General features: G+C 40.1%; 1 protein-coding gene across 3 annotated transcripts in view; it reads left to right on the forward strand.

Annotated features, from left to right (window-relative positions):
* ampd3a (adenosine monophosphate deaminase 3a) overlaps positions 1-20,513 on the forward strand; it is a 28,784-nt gene extending 8,271 nt beyond the window's left edge. The window contains exons 1-14 of one of the 3 annotated variants that reach the window (XM_058781904.1): positions 527-773; positions 1,333-1,498; positions 1,638-1,803; positions 2,213-2,432; positions 2,969-3,098; positions 3,178-3,372; positions 3,466-3,597; positions 3,986-4,149; positions 4,230-4,356; positions 6,274-6,437; positions 7,569-7,689; positions 8,046-8,219; positions 12,371-12,447; positions 19,312-19,423. In XM_058781904.1, coding sequence (XP_058637887.1) covers positions 535-773; positions 1,333-1,498; positions 1,638-1,803; positions 2,213-2,432; positions 2,969-3,098; positions 3,178-3,372; positions 3,466-3,597; positions 3,986-4,149; positions 4,230-4,356; positions 6,274-6,437; positions 7,569-7,689; positions 8,046-8,219; positions 12,371-12,436 — 2,064 coding nt within the window. In that variant the 5' untranslated portion in view covers positions 527-534 and the 3' untranslated portion in view covers positions 12,437-12,447; positions 19,312-19,423. Of the gene's footprint in view, positions 1-526; positions 774-1,332; positions 1,499-1,637; positions 1,804-2,212; positions 2,433-2,968; positions 3,099-3,177; positions 3,373-3,465; positions 3,598-3,985; positions 4,150-4,229; positions 4,357-6,273; positions 6,438-7,568; positions 7,690-8,045; positions 8,220-12,370; positions 12,448-19,311; positions 19,424-19,502 lie in introns of those variants that run through there. The other 2 variants (XM_058781903.1, XM_058781905.1) reach the window with 2 other exon arrangements.
* The last annotated feature ends 1,489 nt before the right edge of the window (positions 20,514-22,002 follow it).

Below are 22,002 nucleotides of genomic sequence, written 5' to 3' on the forward strand. Positions count from 1 at the left end.
TTTTAGACAGACTACACAATATTGTCACAGCAGAAGACCAAATGGATGTAGAGCAGATGAGATACATTGTCATCTGGGACAATGTATCTTTCCACTGATCTGCTGTGGTCCAAAACTGGTTTTATAAGCGTCCACAATTTTCACTCCAATACCTCCTACCATACTCCCCCTTCCCTCCTTTTTATTTATTTTTATTTATTTATTTTTTGGCATGGCAATGGATGGTTTACGATCTCCAGCCCTATGTCTTTTGTACAAATCTTTTTGTTGTTTATGTTCTATATTGCATTTAGAATATGCAACCTTTGGAAATGCATGGATGTATTGACTGATTTTACAATGTGGAGAGAAATAAATATTTTCATCAATGTACAGTGCTGGTCTTGTGTGTTGTGTTTGGTCAATCATGTACTGTACTCTATTTGTGTGTGTGGATGTGTAAATTGTGTGTAGTGTTTTGACAAAATGAGCCTTGATTCTAAAATTGTGCTTAAGCAATCGTAAAAAACTGTAATGTTACTGAGGTGTGTTTAAATGTGCCTCTATACAGATATGCCACGGCAGTTCCCAAAGATTGCTCTGAGTGATGTGGATGAGGAAGTTCGTCTGCTGGCGGAGAAGGTGTATGCTTCGGCACTGAAGGAAGAGGACACAAAAGATGCGCTGGCCTTGTACACTGTCCCTGAGGACTGTCCCATAGGCTTACAGGAAGCCAAACAGAGGGAGCTACTCAAAGAACTGGCTGAGCAACAGTCAGAGGAAAGTGCCAAAAGGTCAGCGTCAATTAGTTCTTCAGTGTAGATTACTATCAGTAGCCTCACCCTGCTTGAAACACCAGGTCGTACCAGTCTATGGTAGAGAAGCTGGTCTTTGGATGTGATGGCTGGTTAGCTGTTTGCCCAAAGTGGTCTTTCACCAGCTTGACCAATATGGTCTACATGGTTGAAACCAGGTCCACCAACTGGTCAACCATGTAGACCAGGGGTTTTCAAACCTGCTTCTGGAGAGTCAACGTCCTGCAGAATTTTGCTCCAAACTGCCCCAGCATACCTGGCTAGATGTTTCTAGTGTTCCTGAAGACCTTGATTAGCTGGTTCAGGCATGTTTAATTAGGGTTGGAGCTGAACTCTACAGAACAGTGGCCCTCCAGGATTGGAAACCCTTGATCTAGACCAGCTTGGACCAGTTAATGACCACTTTAAACCATCTTGAAAACATGTCAAACCAGCTACCATCAGATGCTGGAATTCATTTTGAAATAATGATATGACACACATGCTTAATGAATTTATTATTTAATTTTTAGCCCCTATTTTCTTTAATCCTTTATAGGAAGAAGAGTTTTAAGATGATTCGCTCCCAATCTATGTCACTACAAATCCCATTAAGTACGGATGGTGTTCGGGGTGTGATGCCCCTCATTTCCCCTTCCTCTACCATCTCACAAAATTTCCCGGAGTATCAAAGAGTCACCATAAGTGGAGACTACTGTGCTGGGGTGTGTATTACAATTTACAATCAAAAAACTTTCTCTACTTTGTCATAATTTGTTGAAGGTTTAACCACCACAGGCGCCTTTAACAGCTAATCATGTTTTAACAATCGTGTTTTGTCTTACAATCACTGTGCTCTTACAGATTACAGTTGAGGACTATGAGCAAGCAGCTAAAAGTCTGCTAAAAGCTCTCTTTATTCGAGAAAAATACTCAAAACTGGCATATCACAGATTCCCACGGACCACTTCACAGTTTCTACGTAATGCAGCAAATAAACAGTGGACAGAAGAAGATGAAATCCTTCCAGGTACATCTGTATTTGCTTAGAGTTCATACTCAGACATGACATGGAGACCATGTTTTTTTTTTCTAGGTATATTTTAGGCTCTATAAACATTTCAGTGGATTTTTTGTTTACGTAACTTGATGTTCCTCTTTAGTCCCTGCCTAAAGTCCCATTGCAAGACATCAACGTTGAACTAATTTTAGAAGACATAAGAGCTGACATGAGTTATATGTAGCTCAACTAAGAACACTTGGGAAGGATTCTTTCTCCTCTGATGGGAAAACCACAATTTTTATGCTGGTCATCAGCAAGGGATACTGTTCTGGTCCACTGGTCGTCTTGCTAACTTAATCAGCAATACTTTCTTGGTCAACCAGCTATGTTTTGCTTACCTTTTTTTTTTTTTTTTTAATTCTTCTGCTCTCCATAGATATCTGTCCCTGCCCTGGTGAGGGAGAGGACCCTTACAGCATGGAGAATATTCCAGATAACCTCTATTATCAGATGAAGATGAAGGATGGCATTATTTATGTATATGAAAACCCTGAAGCTCTGAGTATGAACAGACCACGCTGTCTGCCTTATCCAGACCTGGAAACATTTGCCATTGACATGAGTCATGTGCTCGCCATGATCATCGATGGGCCTACGTAAGTCTCCAACCAATATCACCACAGAAGTCAACAATTGTCCTTATCTGCATATATGTGACCCTGGACCACAAAACCAGTCTTAAGTCGCTGGGGTATGTTTGTAGCAATAGCCAAAAATACATTGTATGGGTCAAAATTATCGATTTTTATTTTATGCTAAAAATCATTAGGATATTAAGTAAAGATCATGTTCCATTAAGATATTTTGTAAATTTCCTACCATAAATATATTAAAACTTCATTTTTGATTAGTAATATGCATTGCTAAGAACTTCATTTGGACAACTTTAAAGGTGATTTTCTCAGTATTTCGATTTTTTTGCACCCTCAGATTCCAGATTTTCAAATAGTTGTATCTCGGCCAAATATTTCCCTATCCTAACAAACCATGCATCAATGGAAAGCTTATTTATTCAGCTTTCAGATGATGTATAAATCTCAATTTCGAAAAATTGACACTTATGACTGGTTTTGTGATCCAGGGTCACATATGAGAATTCTGAGATTTAAAACAGTACTTCTTCTTTAAACAGTAAGACCTACTGTCATAGACGACTAAACTTCCTTGGGTCAAAGTTTTACCTACATGAAATGCTCAACGAAATGGCGGAACTAAAAGAACTCAAGAGTGTTCCTCATAGAGATTTCTACAATGTCAGAAAGGTATAATTTGGAACACACATCAGTATATACAAAAGTGATTTTCCCAACTGTCTAAATGTACACAAATGCTAACTTACAGGTAGACACGCATATCCATGCAGCAGCATGTATGAACCAGAAACACCTGCTTAATTTCATCCAAACAACCAATAAAACTGATGCAGAGAGAGTTGTCCTGGAGAAGGCAGGGGCTAAACTGACTCTCAAACAGGTGTTTAACAACCTGAATATGGACCCTTATGATCTTACTGTAGACTCCTTAGATGTCCATGCCGTAAGTAACATTTTATCTATATGTTGTATATGTTACAGCACAAGGATATGGTGGTGGCTTGTACAGTATACTTCATGTTTAGTGTATTTACAGGGTAGACAAACCTTTCATCGCTTTGACAAATTCAACTCCAAGTACAATCCAGTAGGAGCAAATGAGCTACGGGAAATCTACTTGAAGACTGACAATTACATGAAAGGGGAGTATTTTGCCCGCTTGATCAAGGTACAGTCATTTTGTCTACACAAGACTAAGGGTGTGGGTTTGGTTGGTAGGGACATTCAATCAAACTATAGAGATGCACCATGTTTTCACCTACACAGATTATATTATTACAAATATTAATGCAAATTACAGTGTAAAAGTGAACCTTTTGAAACTCTAAACTTAAATAAGGTTTGTGCTTAAGCACAGTTTTGTGCCAGAAACACCGAGACCGTCAAGACACCAACTACTGTACTAGTGAATAATAGTTTACCTGTTGAGGGCAAATATAAAGTTCAGCTAACTTACATTTGCATTTTTTAAATGTATAAAGTTTTTTTTTTTTTTTTAAAATGTACTAATATATTTCTCATTTAAGAGTCTTTTGTGTCTCTTTGTCTCTTGTCAGGAAGTAGCACATGATCTGGAAGAGAGCAAGTATCAGCATGCCGAACCGCGACTGTCCATCTATGGACGTTCCCCTGAGGAGTGGGAAAGTCTCTCCCATTGGTTTATTCAGCACAAAGTGTACTCCCCAAACATGCGCTGGATCATACAAGTGCCCAGAATATAGTAAGTAGCTACATTAATTCTACATTTTCAGAAAGTATTCATTTCTTGTTGTACAATTATGTTATGTTTATTTCTTTCAGTGACATTTTCAAGTCACGCAAGTTGATTCCTAATTTTGCCAAGATGCTTGAGAACATTTTCCTTCCTCTGTTTGAGGCGACAGTGAATCCTCAGCAGCACAAAGAGCTCCATGTATTTCTAAAATATGTAAGTTAAAGGTTCATAACAGATTTAAATACATTTAATCAGCATACTTTAATTGTTTTAAATACTTCATGGCCAGACGTATGTGGACATTCCCTTTTAATTAATGGTTTGAATATTACAGTACTTGCAGTGGATTCAAATCTTAATGTTTACAGCATACAAAAACATTCTAGAGAATTGTGTGCTTTCAGGATCTTTTCTGCTCCAGCATGAAAAACGTGACTGGTCTGCACAAAGCCCAAATCTGAACTCCACTCAAAATTAGGGCTGCAACTAACGATTATTTTAATAATCGATTAATCTGTCGATTATTTTTCGATTAATCGATGAATCGAATAAAAAAAAAAAAAAAGCATTCATTTCCAACCCTTTATTCAAAAACAGAACTAAAATCTTTAGAAAGTGCACAAACATGTTGCTCCTTGAACATCCCTGAGCTGTTATAATAATAATAAAATAAAATAAAATGGACTAACACAAAAACATACACATGTATGCTTTACATCTGCCAAATATATAGACTTTTTGGGAGTGCAAAAATTAAATAATTTAACAACACTGCGTCGTTAGCGTTGGTATTGTATCAGACACCTGCACTTAACATTATATGAAAATCAAGCTCAAATGGAGTTAATAATGTTTTTGACCAGAGAATGACGGAGATGGAGTGTTTTGTCTGTCGTTAGAACGGCTGTAACTGTTATGCAGTGCATAAGTGCATTAAGTGCATTATGCTTTCATCAACTTTACAGGTTATATAACTTTGATTGTAGCTATATGGGCGCTTAGTTTTTCTTGTTGTTTAATACACTTGGCCAAAATCTCAAATTAAGCGCTTATGCACATAATGCACAGGATATTTAAAACGTATATAGACAGCAAATAACTAATTCTTCTCCACTCTTCAAACACACAAAAACATTATCCTTTACTGACATAGTGTTTGAGTAAAGAAAACGCTGTACTATTCAAACACCAATTATTTATTCACCCTTGCATTGCGAAAAAGCAGAGATCTCATCTTCTCCAGGCTGTGCGCGCGTCAATCTGAACGGAGGCGGGTGAAGGTACGAGGTCTCGCTGAGAGCTCGATGATCCAATGGCGTTACAGTTTTACTGACAAGTTATTTTAATGCTTATCATTGGTTTACTATTTTTAAAACTCTCTGATTTAAAATAATAAAAACGAATTATAAGCGACTCAAGTAATAATTTTTCACAGCACCTAACTGGGCTAGGGTATGGCAACTGCCATACTCTGCCATACGCAAACGCCGCCCCTGCTCCCACACCTTGGATGACTTGGGTCGACGGATTTCTCTGCCTCCGCCATGTATCTTTCCTCTACCTCCGCTCGGTTTTTTTTTTTTTTTACTTTTGTTTTTATTTATGAGGCGCCAAACTCTGCTAGCATCCGTGCGCGAGAGACCGAGTGTGTTCACTCCGCTCCGCGCTCAACTAAAGTTATTTTTTTTTAATAATCAAACGTCTCCGGCGTCGCGCGACACAACGAATCGATTATGAAATTCGTTGCCAACGCTTTTAGTAATCGATTTTTATCGATTTAATCGATTCGTTGTTGCAGCCCTACTCAAAATATTTAAGGATTAGGCCTAATTAAAATGACAACCGCAAGTCAGGTCCCATTAGCCAACGCCTGACCTCTGACCAATGCCTGACCTCACTAATGCTTGTGACTGAATAGGAGCAAATTCCTGCATCCGTGTCCATGTTCCACATTCTTTTGTCCATGTAGTGTATTTTATATTTTTGATTTGATTAATTCATAATCATAGTTGTTGCAATGTTAGAACATTATTTGAAATCACAGGGTGCACTTCAGATTGACAAAAAAAAACATTTGCAGACTTTTTTTTTTTTCTAGACTTTACTCATAGGATGTCCCCTCTTTCACAGGTGACTGGCTTTGACAGTGTGGATGATGAATCCAAACATAGCGATCACATGTTCTCTTATAAGAGCCCCAAGCCTGAGCAATGGACAACAGATGACAATCCGCCCTACAGCTACTACCTCTTCCACATGTATGCCAACATCATGGTGCTCAACAACCTCAGGAAGTATGTGCTCCATTATATCTGATCCACATACCAACTGGAAAATTCCATTAGGTGAAGGGAGAGGCTACTTTTCCCATAACAATAGGAAAAATGTCTGCATTGAAGGAGGAAGTAAACAGAGATTACTTTAATATTTGCAATAAAGATCTTCTACTATGCCCCCAGGCTTTTATAAACCTTGAATAGGTACTGAAAGGCATTCAGGAAGAAAAGGTTTCCAATTGCATGTGTGAGTGTTCCACTATGCACCAGGACATCTATAAATACCACTGTATCAGTAATACACACATATTGGGTTACAACTGAGATACTGTTAAAGCCTGTGGAATACTGTCTGTAGAACATACAGGAAAACACTTTAGGAGATCCTTGAAATAACAACTACAGTTACCACTTTTTTCAATGTATGTTTTAGTATGTCATTCTAGGATTTTTACTGTGCCCCTCTGGCGGTCACATTAAAAATTTCATGCCAGAGGTTGTGAGTTGAGATACCCACTATGCCCCATTGTATATGTAACATATACACAGACAAACGGCACTTGAACATATGCTTGTGACTTTTTATCACAATGTGAAATTGAACTAAGTTTATTTTGCCATCTGAAGCACTAAAAGTCAGTCCCTCCAGGATTTTGCGATTTTACAAGTGCAGAGTTTAATGCAAAGTCAAGCAGCTTGCATATTCGTCTTATTTCTGCTATTGTATACAATTCTGTATTTTCAGCAAAGCATAATTATTCAGTATTTACTATTTTAGAGTATTTCTATGCTGCATTGTGTTTGAGGGACAAAGACCCCAATTTCAGTAATTTTGTACAAAAATTTTAATTGGAATCTTACAGTCGCTAACTTTAATTACATCACGATTATTGGTGCATTTTCACTGCAATCAATGAAATCTCCACAAAAATCTGAAGTCTTGGTGGGACTGAAAAGTGCCCTAAAAGCAGCTGTGATGTTGTATGCTAATAGTGTATTTTGTCTCTAATGTGTTCGTTCTTGTAACTGCCAATTTATTTTTCTCATTTGTTCTAATTTCTTGTTATTTGGACACTATAACTGCAACAAACGGAGGGCTATAATTTTCTATTGGTTGTTTCAGCTTGTATATGTGTGTGTGTTTTACAGGGAACGTGGTCTTAGTACCTTTCAATTTCGTCCACACTGTGGTGAAGCTGGTTCTATCACCCACCTGGTTTCAGCTTTCCTCACTGCAGACAACATCTCGCATGGCTTAAACCTGAAAAAGGTTAGAATTAGAAGATTAGTTCAGACTATTTTGCTCAGAAGCACTTAAAAATGAGGAAAAAAATTTTTTTTTAGTTCGAAGTCTAATGCAATATATTTCTGAAAACATGAAAGATAACTATTCATTGTAAGAACTTAGTCAAATGATCAAATATATTGTACTTTAATTGATGGTGGTGGCAAAGAAAATGGATTCAGAGTTCAAATCTTCAGCCCAAGTCTATTCATGAAGTTGCAGATGAGACATGTAAATGGAAGCAAGCGGGCCCAAGAGCCTGATCAGAGCATTTAATCTCATGATCAAACTGAACAAACTATCATACGTAACATATATACGCATGTGTGTGTTTTTTCCAGAGTCCAGTGCTGCAGTACCTGTATTATCTTGCCCAAGTGCCCATTGCCATGTCCCCACTGAGTAACAACAGTCTGTTCCTGGAATACTCCAAGAACCCACTGCGAGAGTTCCTACACAAAGGCTTGTGTGTGTCGCTCTCCACTGATGATCCCATGCAGTTCCACTACACCAAGGTCAGCCTCATACAACCATCTTAAAGCTGGACACCAATTTCCTAAATGTACCTGAAGTACCCCCTAAAATGCTCTAACCTTTCAATAAATAAACTCAATAATGAATTTTAACCCTGTAAAGCCTGCCTTTATAATAGTCAGAATTTTTTTTTAACATTTATTGAACATTTTATATATATATATATATATATATATATATATATATATATACAGTATATATGTGTATCATATTTAATACAATACAGGCATTTATAGCATATGTCTGTGTTTTTCTCCCACTTTTTGTGCAACACCAAAATCGTGTGGTTCTTTAATTGCTGTCTGAATCCACATTTCTAAGTTTACAAAGGGGAATAAATCCCAAAGTCATTTTGTAAATCCTTTTTGACCACTACCATGCACCGTACGTTAACTGTTGCACTTCGCCGTAATTTGTTTGCATTTTAAAGACTGACACCATCATCACTGCTGTAAATTATTTACAAGACCAATATTTCACAACCGATCCTCTACAGCTGAAAATGAGGAGAAGATGAAGAGAAAAGTATGTAAACATTTGAAATGTGCCATTATTATGGTATGCAGGTATGCTATATAGAAGTATAAAGAAATAGAATGGTGAAGGAAATTCTAGATCTAATTCTAGCTGCGAAGTAATAATTTCAAAATATTTGCAAATAATATTTTTAAATATGCACAAATTTACACTAAAGTAATGTGACAAGACGATTTAAACGTTTAATCACTTAAATTATTCCATATTTTCAATTGTTAAATAAAAAAAAAAGTCGGTCGTTTAACATTTCTATCATAAAACAGATCTCAAATATGAAAAGTTTCGCTACTTCTAATCTTACCTCACTCTTTCAATGTTAAATCTGACGCTTCACGCTGGAATTCACGCACTCTGCTTCTGTGTGAACAGTAACCCCCGCCTATTTTGATTTCATTGGCCATTATTTGATTGACGAGCGTTTTTAGACCGCTGAGGCGGACCAGCCTCATATTATCTCTCCCTTGAACTGCCAAAATATTGACAGCACATCACGTCACACCAGAGACTGTTGTAACCAAAAACAGTTTTGCACCTAAAAGTTAAGTCAAGTCACCTTTATTTATATAGCGCTTTTAACAATACAGATTGTGTCAAAGCACTTAACGGTATCAAACTGGAGGATAGAGTGTCAGTAATGTATAATGACAAGATTAAATACTCAATTTTCAGTTAATGGCATTTCATTATTGAAGCAGAACACAGACTAAAAATGATGCAAATAAAATTAATTTATTGCCAAAAGTCAAGCAACACATTCCATCTCTCATTTGTTGTTGAAGATGAGCTAGGTGTGCTGGAAACCAAACAGGCCAGAGATATGTTGGTAGAGCAGAGAGAGTAGTTTGTTGATCGGGCGTGGCAGGCAGAATGCAGGATGAATGCGGGTGGAGTGAGGTCTAAAGCACAGGAGAAACAGAATTAGAACTCCAACAAAAACACATGACACAACTGGTCTAAAGACACTGGAAGGCCTTAACACAGTACCACATAGGCAGACTGAACGATCTGGCAGAGAATGACTGAAGACCCAGGTTTTAAATACTGGAGGCAGATAAGTTGATTGGCAGGAGGTGATTCACATTCAGCAATCAGCCACAGAGAAAAGTGCTTAGCCATGCCCCGGGATACACCAACTCACAAACACACAAGCAGAGACACACAAAAAGGAAAAACACAGCTGGCCAAAAATCCAAATCCCTGACAGTACCTCCCCTCAGTGAGAGCCTCCAGGTGACCTGTCAGGCTTGTTGGGGTAGGCTTGATGGAAGTCCCTAATAAGAGAGGGTCCGCTCCTCAGGTCCATATCCTTCCCAATCCACCAGGTATTGCAGACCTCATCCTCGACGACGGACATCCAACAGTCGTCTCACTGTGTAAACAGGATTATCATCCACAACCCGGGCGGGAGGAGGGGGATTGGTCGGAGGGCAAAGTTGACTGACCTGAACTGGTTTTAACTGAGAGACATGAAATGAGGGATGAATTCTAATGGCTCTAGGCAGTTTGAGTCTGACAACAGAGGGGTTAATGACTCTCTCAATTTCAAAATGGCCAAGGTAGCAAGGAGAGAGTTTCTTAGAATCTGTCTTTTTAAAGGAATGTCTTAAGAAAGCCAAACTTTCTGACCTGGTTGATAAATGGGTGAGGGGAATTGACGACGGTCAGCAAGGTGACGATTACGATCAGCTGAACGGAGCAGGGCAGACCGGGCTTCCCTCCAGATCTTACGGCAGCGACGGATATGGACTTGAACTGATGGAACAGCAATGTCATTCTCCTGTTCTGGAAGCAAAGGAGGCAAATATCCCAAAGAACACTCAAATGGAGACATACCAGTAGCTGAGCTGGGAATTGTGAACATATTCAATCTAAGTGAGGTGGGTACTCCAAGACGAGGGATTATTTATAGCCACACACGTAATGCTGCTTCCAACTCCTGGTTAGCCCGCTCTGCTTGCCCATTAGACTGAGGATGAAAGCCAGAAGACAAACTTACAGTGGCACCAAGCGCATGGCAGAAGGCTTTCCAAACCTGAGATGTAAATTGGGGTCCACGGTCTGAGACAATATCTAAAGGGATGCCATGAAAACGGGAAAACATGCTGGACAAGGAGGTCAGCGGTCTCACGAGCTGTGGGAAATTTAGGGAGAGCCACAAAATACACTGCTTTAAAGAAAAGGTCCACAACAGAAAGCATAGTGTTGCTGCCTTGTGAGGTAGGCAGTCCAGTAATAAAATCAAGAGCAATGTGTGACCAGGGTGGCTGGGAATAGGTAAAGGAAGAAGCAAACCAACCGGGGGAAGATGTGATGTTTTCCCACGTGCACACACAGAGCAACCATTGACAAATTCTCAAGTATCCTTGTCCATAGTGCCCCACCAGAAATGTAATTTAAGGAGGTTAAGAGTGCGACTGGAACCAGGGTGGCAGGCAAACGGACCCACTGGAGGACCTGGGAACGAACAGCATTGGGGACAAACAAATGTCCAGGAGGCCCATTGCCAGGATCGGGTTGGGTACGTTGAGCCTCCCGAATCACTGATTAAATTTCCCAAGTGATGGCGCCAACCACACAGGAAGGAGGGATAATGGTTTCAGGGCTTGGTGGGTCCTCTTCCGGAATAAATTGTTATGAAAGTGCATCTGGTTTAACATTCTTTGAGCCAGGGCGGTAAGTGAGGGTGAAATTGAAGCGACTAAAAAAATAGGGCCCAATGTGCTTGTCTAGAATTTAGACGCTTAGCAGTTTGTATGTAGGCTAGTTTTTTATGGTCAGCCCATACCAAAAATGGTTTTTCACTTCCCTCAAGCCAATGCCTCCGATGTCCCAAGGCTAATTTCACTGCCAATAATTCCCGGTCCCCCACGTCATAGTTACTTTCAGCAGTGCTCAAGCGGCGAGGAAAAAAAAAGGCACAAGGATGAAGCTTCTGATCTGTAGCAGAACGCTGGGACAGAATAGCTCCTAACACCAGAGCCTGAAGCATCCACTTCCACAATGAATTACCGAGATGGATCTGGCTGAATAAGCACAGGAGCTGAGGTGAACAGTTCTTTCAGTTTGACAAAGGCCTGATCAGCCTCCTGAGTCTACATAAAAGGGGTAGAGGAAGAAGTCAGGCTGGTGAGAGGGGCTGCCACACGGCTATAATCCCTAATAACACGGCGATAAAAATTGGCAAAGCCCAAAAATCATTGCAGCTGTTTAAGGGTGGTAGGTTTTGACCATTCTGTCACTGCCCAGATCCGTCTTCACCTGCCCGCCCTCAATTACGTATCCCAAGAAATTAACAGAACTGACATGAAATTCACACTTCTCCGCTTTTACAAACAGTTTGTTTTCGAGAAGCCTTTGCAGAACTAAACAAACATGGCTGATATGTTCAGAGAGGGTGTGGGAGAGGATTAGAATGTCATCCAGATATACAAATATGAATCGGTTGAGAAAGTCCCTGAGGACATCATTGACCAAAGCTTGGTCAAAACACTGCTGGTGTATTTGTAAGTCCAAAGGGCATCACCAGATATTCAAAATGTCCAAGGGGCATGTTAAAAGCGGTCTTCCATTCATCCCCTTCTTTTATTCTGACCAGATGGTAAGCATTCTGCAAGTCCAGCTTAGTGAAAACTGTGGCTCCATGAAGGAGGTCAAATGCTGATTTGATGAGAGGTAAGGGATATTTATTCTTAACGGTTATGTTATTGAGACCACGGAAATCAATACAGGCACGTAGAGTGCGATCTTTCTTTGCCATGAAGAAAAAACCAGCCCCAAGGGGAGAGGAGGAGGAGGACCGAATTAGACCAGCAGCAAGGGAGTCATGGATGTCTTTCTCCATAGCTTCCCTCTCAGGTCGAGAGAGATTGTACAGTCTACTAGTAGGCAGAGGAGCTTGTAGCATTTGGACCAATCAGACGCACAACTATTTGTTATATTTAACAAATAATCTCTAATGCCCCCAACCAAAAGGGCCAACTATGAGGGTCTGTGGACCCTTCCCCCAAAATGCATCTAACACCTCAGAAAGGCAGAACAGGCCTCTGGTTCCATGGCAACCAATCTGATAACACTAGTTTTATTACTCAAAGGAATGCAGGCAGAGCAACACTCACTCCATTTCCCCTTAGGAAAGACACATAATGCCCATAAAATGGACTCTTCTCTAATTAATTCATAAGAAAACCTTTCTTTGAATGAACACGCATATCCTTTAGGTCATTGTGTATATTGTTATTGTTCTTGTAAATTGTCTTTTGTACTGTATACTGTTTTATGCATGCTTATGATGGAACCACTCGTTCATGTAACCTTAGCTATACCATGTTTGGTCTCTATCAATTCATCTTCAGATGATCTAATTGAGAGTGTATATTATATGTTGATACCTATGCAACATATTAGTGTTCTAAGAATCTTTACTAATTTGCATATCAACATCCGATCCAGTAACATATGCAAATTACCATGCTTGGAGACAAAGAGTCATAAATTTTCCCTCCAAAAGTTCAAGACACCATTGGCTCTTTGACACCCGAAAGGAGTGACATCTATAGCAGATAAAGCTCTCACATCAGTAACCCGCCACCCAGTCTGCGGTTCTTTTAGATACTGAGAAGATGAGGATGTGAGCTAGAAGTCTTCTGTACCTTCAGTTTGCGTCAGGCCTTGCGGCCTTGACTTTCCATTCAACCAAAGATTCTCGGATCTCAGCAGATCTCTCTCTTAGCTTTTTCACTTTCCACCTGGGAAGAAACTCCAAATCACCATCGAGTCAGGACATCTTTGGAATTCATCACTCTTCAACCCAGAAGAAGGTGATCGCAAGTCCAAAACCTTAAAACTATCAAGACTATCATCCGAGACTGCATCCGGACACTCGTCGACGACCAAGGCAATACAAGTATCGTACATTTAACTAAACGAAACAGAGGTTTAGTATAAGCTATAGACCCCGTTATAAATGGCGCTGATGGTTTTACTCTTAGGTGGTTAACTGACTCTTTTCATAACTGCATTCTCTGGTTTCTCTAATTGCTTCATTCATCCACTTTAGCTCCCCTTTGTATGTACACGTGAGTGTATGTTTATTAGTTTGTTTGTTTAGATTAGTTGTGTGTGTTAGCATTTTGTTAATAAAAGTTTTTTGCACAAATTACATTTCTACGTTTCTGGTTCTGCTTTGCAAATTAATGTCCCTTTACAATTTTGACCCTTCCTACATGCTCTAATGCATTAATAGGAAAGTATTTTCTGTGGCCACGGAAATATCCTTTCTTAGAGTTGATATGAACTTACACTGAATGTTCCCTGGACGAACATATTAGTTGATGGCAATTTAATTCTGCTACAGTTATTACTGTCAGTCAATATAAATAATTATAATTAATCATAATTAATTGTAATTATTTATATACACATTTCCGTTTTGAGATGATTTGCTACAAGCTCCAGGAAGCAGATCTAATGAGCAATCATAGGGATGGTGGGGTAGAAAGGTCAGAGCCTGATCCTTATTGAAGACAGCACCAAGGTCATGGTATTCAGAAGGAATAGACAGATCAGGAGGTTCTGGGATGGAAACAGTCTCAGCTGGTGGAAGGGCAGACTGCAGACAGGAGGAATGGCAGTGTAAACTCCAATTCATCACCTTTCCTGAAGACCAGTCAATATGTGGGTTATGAAGTTTCAACCATGCGTGTCCTAAAACCAGAGAAGTTGGAGAGGAAATAATGTTCAGTTGAATGTTCTCACAATGATTACCAGAGAAAACCAGAAGTAGAGGAACAGTACGATGAGTGATCTGTGCCAGGAATTTTCCATCTAATGCATTAACTGAAATGAGTCCAATGGCACTGCGTGAATTCCAGCCTGGGAAGCAAACTTTGCATCAAGGAAACTGTTATCGGCCCCAGAATCCACCAGAGCTAACAAAGAGAGAGAGACTGCTGGTTAACACAAACTTGCTTGTAATTGCAGGCGACGAGGAGACAGAGGAACAGGTAGTTTGGCTAACCAGTAACCCCTCATCTACTGGCAAGCCTTTTCTTTTGGCCGAAGAGGGCAAGTGGCAAGGAAATGGCCCAGGTTACCACAATAAATGCATTCAGCTGCCTTTAATCTCATGAGACGTTCAGATGGTGTAAGATGAGCTCTAACCAACTGCATGGGTTCATCTCCTGGTGTAAGGTTTGCAGGAGCATGGGGACTGGGTGGTAATTCAGTAACATCCTTAGCCAGAGACCAGGTGGTGGAGCGAGGAAAGGCTGAGGTGTTAGAATGACTAAACCTTTCTCTGCTGCATTCTCTGAGACGGTTATGTGGAATTATGGAAAGAGAGACAGGAGATTCTAGAGAGTCACATCTATCTTTAACAGCCAGTTCATCTTTAATCCAATCATTGAGTCCATTAAGAAACACCTCCTGGAGAGAAATATCATTCCATCAAGACTCTGCAGCTATGATGTGAAACTCCAGAATACTCAGCCACACTTCGGGAACCCTGGTGAAGATAGCAAACGCTTGGCTGCTTCCTTTCCATGGAGCAGATGGTCGAAAACTTTCTTTAATTCAGCAGTGAAAGAGGAAAAAGAATTAAATGGAGCACTCTTGACTGTCCCAAACAGCTGTGGCCCATGCTAATGCATTTCCACGCAAAAAACCCATGATATATGATATCTTAGCCTCAGTAGAATATGTCAGAGGCTGCTGGCCAAACACTAAAGAACACTGGAACACAAAGGACTTACACTTTCCCAAGTCACCGGAATGTGGCTCAGGGTCTGGAACATGAGCCTCGTAAAGGATGGACAGTCTGAGGAGGTGGTAATGGTGGGGCTGCAGAAACGGGCTGATTGGACTGAGCACTGGTAGACCACTGAGCAAGAAGAGAAGAGATTTAATTTAGTTTATTGCTAATTTGAGAAATCTGACCTGCCATGGCTTGATTGTTTTGTGAGATTCCGAAGCTGAAGGTCATGCTGTCCCAAGAGTGCACCTTCACCTAAGAGAGCTTTGAGAACTGAATCTGTTTCAGCTGGGTCCATGATTTGGCCAGATCGTTCTGTTGTGACCAAACACAGCCTTGGACCCAAAAGCAGATCACAGACTAAAAATGATGCAAATAAAATTAATAAATTGCCAAAGTCAAGCAACACATTCCATCTCTCATTTGTTGTTGAACATTATTGGCTGAGGTGAGCTGGAAACTAAACAGGTCAGAGATATGTTGGTAGAGCAGAGAGTGTAGTTTGTTGTTCGGGCGTGGCAGGCAGAATGCAGGATGAATGCAAGTGGAGTGAGGTCTAAAGCACAGGAGAAACAAAATTAGAACTCCAACAAAACACATGACACAAAAACTGGTCTAAAGACACTGGGAGGCCTTAGCACAGTACCACATAGGCAGACTGAACGATCTGGCAGAGAATGACTGAAGACCCAGGGTTTAAATACTGGAGGCAGATGAGTTGATTGGCAGGAGGTGATTCACATTCAGCAGTCAGCCACAGAAAGAAGTGCATAGCCATGCCCCAGGATACACCAACTCACAAACACACAAGCACAGACACATAAAAAGGAAAAACACAGCTGGCTAAAAATCCAAATCCCTGACAGAGACGGTAACATATTGGACCACTGTTACACAACAATAACGGATGCATATCACTCTGTCCCACGGGCAGCTTTGGGGCTCTCTGATCACTGTTTGGTTCATCTCATACCAACCTACAGGCAGAAACTGAAATCAGCTAAACCTGTTTTAAGAACTGTTAAAAGATGGACTAATGAAGCAGCCTATTAAAAGCCTGTTTCGAACTCACTGATTGGAGTGTTTTTGAAGCTGCTGACAACGATCTGGATGAGCTCATGGAGACTGTAACTTCATATCAGTTTCTGTGAGGATATATGCATCCCTACCAGGACTTATTTAATATTCAACAATGATAAGCCATGGTTTACAGCAAAACTCAGACATCTTCGTAAGGCCAAAGAGGATGTCTACAAAAATGGAGACAGGGTCTTGTACAATCAGGCCAGGAACACACTGAATAAGGAGATAAGAGCGGCTAAGAAGAGCTATGCTAAAAAGTTGGAAGACCAGTTCACTTCCAATGACCCAGACGGTGTGATACCAGCCTGTCTGAAAACCTGTGCTGACCAGCTGGCCCCCATCTTCTCACAGATCTTCAATAGATCTCTGGAGTTGTGTGAAGTCCCTTCCTGCTTCAAACGCTCTACCATCATCCCCATCCCAAAGAAATCCAAGATAACAGGACTTGACGACTACAGACCTGTGGCTCTAACGTCTGTCCTCATGAAGTCACTTGAAAAACTGGTTCTGGCTTATCTGAAGGACATCACTGGACCCTTACTGGGCCCCCCGCAGTTTGCTTACCGAGTAAACAGGTCTGTGGATGATGCAGTCAACATGGGACTGCATTTCATCCTGTTTGTGGACTTCAGTTCGGCCTTCAACACCACCATCCCAACACTCCTCCAGACCAAACTAACCCAGCTCTCTGTCCTTAGCTCTAATTGTCAGTGGATCACCGGCTTCCTGACAGATAGGCAGCAGCTAGTGAGACTGGGGAATCCATGTCAAACAGCCGCTCCACCAACACTGGTGCCCCTCAAGGTTGCGTCCTCTCCCCACTGCTCTTCTGCCTGTGCACCAACGACTGCACCTCTAAAGACCCCTCAGTCAAGCTCCTAAAGTTCGCAGATGACACAACACTTATTGACCTCATACAGGACGGTGATGAGTCTGCTTACAGACAGGAGGTTGAGCAGCTGGCTGTCTGCTGCAGTCTTAACAACCTGGAGCTCAACATGCTCAAAACAGTGGAGATGATCATGGACTTCAGGAGAAACCCCCCTGCACTCCCCCCACTCACCATCATGGACAGCACTGTAACAACAGTAGACTCATTCAGATTCCTGGGAACCACCATCTCAGGATCTGAATTGAGATACTCACATCGACTCCATTGCAAAAAAGGCCCAACAAAGGCTGTACTTCCTTCGCCAGCTGAGGAAGTTCAACCTGCCACAGGAGCTGCTGAAACAGTTTTACTCAGCTGTCATCGAGTCTGTTGTGCACATCAATAACTGTCTGGTTTGGTTCAGCTACAAAATCAGACATCAGAAGACTACACAGAATGGTTCGGACTGCTGAAAGGATTACTGGTGCTCCCCTGCCCACCCTTCAAGAACTGTATACATCCAGAGTGAGGAAAAGGGCTCAGAAAATCACTCACATCCAAGCCATCCCCTTTTTGAACTTTTGCAATCTGGCCTGCGCTTCAGAGCTGCAAATACCAGGACAGCCAAGCACAAGACCAGTTTCTTCCCCCCCAGGCAATGTACCTTATGAACAGTTAAATGTTCCTCCCATTGTGCAATAAAGATATGTGCAATAACCTTTTATTTATTTGTTACCATCTACATCCTAGTACATCCCTGGATCTCACTCTATTCTATTCTTATTCCATCATCTATAGTACAACTGTACATACAAATTTTATTTTATTTTTTCAAGCTATTTTTTCTATTTTTATCTATTTATATTTACATATGTGTGTATTTTTACTCTCATCCTATTTTTATTGTCTGTCTTTTGTTGTCTCTGTGCACTGGAAGCTTGTGACATTAAAACAAATTCCTTGTATGCGCAAGCATACTTGGCAATAAAGCTCTTTCTGATTCTGATTCTGATATTAACCAATAGTCGGGTCAAGTGTTTAAATTATGTTAATAAGAGGATGCATTAACTTATTTCTGTTCATTTGCACATTTTAAAAATGACTTGTGTCATTTTGTTATAGACAGAAATCCATTTAATAGTGTGTCAATTTTCCTATTATCAAATGTGATATTTAAATAAATAATACATAATTATGATTTTATTTTCCTATTATTAAATTAAATATTCATTTATTCCCCCAGTTTCACAGACAAGGCTTAAGGCTAGTCCCAGACTAAAATGTAAGTCTGAACTGTTTTAACTGAAAGAAACTTGCACTGACTGATCTTAAAATACATCAGTGCCTTTGTTTTGTCTCAAGACACACACCAGTAATGTTGTTTTCTAAGGCATGTTTATAAAAATTACTTAAGTATCTTAATTGAACTATGGCCTAATCCTGGTTTGGTCTAAGCCCTGTCTGTGAAACCAGGCCATTAAGTGTCCAAGCAATTTGACTGAAGTGATGTGTTGCTCCCGATTGAATTCAACGACTCACTCATACTTGTCGCCACCTACTGGCGTAGCGATGTACCTTTCAGAAATATCGCTGAAAAAAATCCCCCAAAATTAATGCACTATTATAAAAATTCATAAACATTCATTAAATAAATTTGTATGTAAATTAAATGTACTTAATACATTGAATTTCCATTAGCCTACATTAGAGGTGAGCTACACAGTTACCCCTGAGAAAATGCAACTGTAGAATTACATTATTTTTCAATATACTGTATGTATATACTGTATTGTGTATATATATTATTTACATTGAAATTGTTTTACTACTGTAGGAGCCTTTAATGGAGGAGTACGCCATTGCAGCTCAACTGTGGAAGTTGAGCACATGTGACGTGTGTGAGATCGCAAGGAACAGCGTCCTGCAGAGTGGTCTTTCCCATGAGGTAGTGCACATCCTCAGTTCATAACATTGTGTAAATATTGATTTAGCACAACACTGAAGCCTCTTTGCAATTTTCCTCAGGAGAAAAAGTATTTCCTTGGGGTCAATTACCTGAAAGATGGGCCAGAGGGGAATGACATTCGGCGGACAAATGTAGCCCAGATCCGCATGGCCTACAGACACGAGACTATGTGTAATGAACTCAGCTTCCTCGTAGATGCAGTAAAGTCAGAGGTTGTTGGGTCACAGTAGCTGTCCATTACATTTCTTCTAAGCCCTCTGTGCCCATTCTGTATATGCATGATTGCTATTTTTATAAACGGTAGGAATGGATGCACAGGGACCCAAATGTAATGTTGTTTATTATCTAGTCTTGCTCTGCTTCTCAGATTTCTAATACCCAGCCTTCTCGTAAACACCATTGTCTGCCTATGCAATGACTTGAAAAGGGGTGGGCATCCTTGACATTACATTACATGGGCAGTGACTCCCTCCTGTGGAGATTTGTGAACTATATCCTCAAATTATTTATGCGCAGTAGAAATAGACAGACACAGAAATGCTTCTCTGGCAAAGAAAAGGGTCTGGAACATTCCGCCACTGCTATGCAGAACATATAAAGTAAAAAAAAAAAAACTCTACAGGATTAGCTTAGGTATATATACAGCCTCAACATTTTGGTTTAGGGTTAGAGCTGTGGTTTGTCAGGTAGAGCATAATTTCCCATAATTTCTTGTCCATTCTCCGCTGTCCAGTCAGTAGTAGAAAAATGTAATTAAATGGAACAAAAAACTTAGAAAATATCACACATAGTTGCAGTTTTAATTAATGCAGCACTTCATGTTTGTAAAAAGGGGAGAATATTGCATCGTTTGAATTTATTTCTTTAAGAATATTTTTAATGTGTGAAACATTGGTTAATGGTTTGTTTGATGCAGTGCCTGTAGTGTGCTATGTTTTCTGAGGCCAACATATTTATTCCTTGAATCAACTTAGTAAAATCAAAATGCAGCTCTAACCCAGTTTTTTTATGTTTCATGTGTGGAAAACAATTTTGTAAATGGCTAAAATGTAATTAATAAACACTTTCTCCCTGTATTTTGTGTGCTTTTCATTAATGTCCAATGCCATATAATCATTTTCATCATATAAATATATTCTATACACATATTCTTTCCATCACAGGAATAAACTACATTTGAAAATATATTAAAATGCTGTATTTGTACTATATATATATATATATATATATATATATATATATACAGTGGTGTGAAAAAGTGTTGGCCCCCTTCCTGATTTTTTTTGCATGTTTGTCACACTTTAATGTTTCAGATCATCAAACAAATTTAAATATTAATCAAAGATAACACAAGTAAACACAACATGCAGTTTTTAAATGAAGTTTTTTATTATGAAGGGAAAACAAAAACCAAACCCACATGGCCATGTGTGAAAAAGTGCTTGCCCCCTAAACCTAATAACTGGTTGTGCCACCCTTTGCAGCAACAACTGCAATCAAGTGTTTGCGATAACTTGCAATGAGTGTTACAGCGCTGTGGAGGAATTTTGGCCCACTCTTCTTTGCAGAATTGTTTTAATTCAGCCACATTGGAGGGTTTTTGACTGTTTAAGGTCATGCCACAGCATTTCAATTGGATTTAAGTCCAGACTTTGATTTGGCCACTCCAAAACCTTAATTTTGTTTTTCTTGAGCCATTCAGAGGTGGACTTGCTGCTGTGTTTGGAATCATTGTCCTGCTGCAGAACCCAAGTGCGCATGAGCTTGAGGTCACAAACTGACAGCCGGACATTCTCCTTCAGGATTTTCTGATAGAGAGCAGAATTCATGGTTCCATCAATTATGGCAAGTCATCCAGGTTCTGAAGCTGCAAAGCAGCCCCAGACCGTCACACTACCACCACCATGTTTGACTGTTGGTATGATGTTCTTTTATGAAATGCTGTTTTGGTTTTACACAAGATGTAACGGGACACGCACTTTCCAAAAAGTTCAACTTTTGTTGCATCAGTCCACAGAATATTTGCCCAAAAGTCTTGGGGATAATCAAGATATTTTTTGGCAAATGTGAGACGAGCCTTTGCATTCTTTTTGGTCAGCAGTGGCTTTTTCCTTGGAACTCTCCCATGGATGCTGTTTTTGTCCAGTCTCTTTCTTATTGTTGAATCATGAACACTGACCTTAATTGAGGCAAGTGAGGCCTGCAGTTCTTTAGATGTTGTTCTGGGTTCTTTTATGACCTCCTGGATGAGTCCTCATTGCGCTCTTGGAGTAATTTTGGTAGGCCGGCCACTCCTGGGAAGGTTCACCACTGTTCCAAGTTTTCTCCATTTGTGGATAATGGCTCTGACCATGGTTTGCTGGAGTCCCAAAGCCTTAGAAATGGCTTTATAACCCTTTCCAGACTGATACATGTAAACTATTTTGTTTCTCATCTGTTTATGAATTTCTTAAGATCGTGGAATGATGTGTTGCTCTTTAAACATGCTTCACTTTGTCAGACAGGTTCTATTTAAGTGATTTCTTGATTCAACAGGTCTGGCAGTAATCAGGCCTGGGT

The sequence above is a fragment of the Onychostoma macrolepis genome, chromosome 07, assembly GCF_012432095.1.
Source record: "Onychostoma macrolepis isolate SWU-2019 chromosome 07, ASM1243209v1, whole genome shotgun sequence".
Taxonomy (NCBI): domain Eukaryota; kingdom Metazoa; phylum Chordata; class Actinopteri; order Cypriniformes; family Cyprinidae; genus Onychostoma; species Onychostoma macrolepis.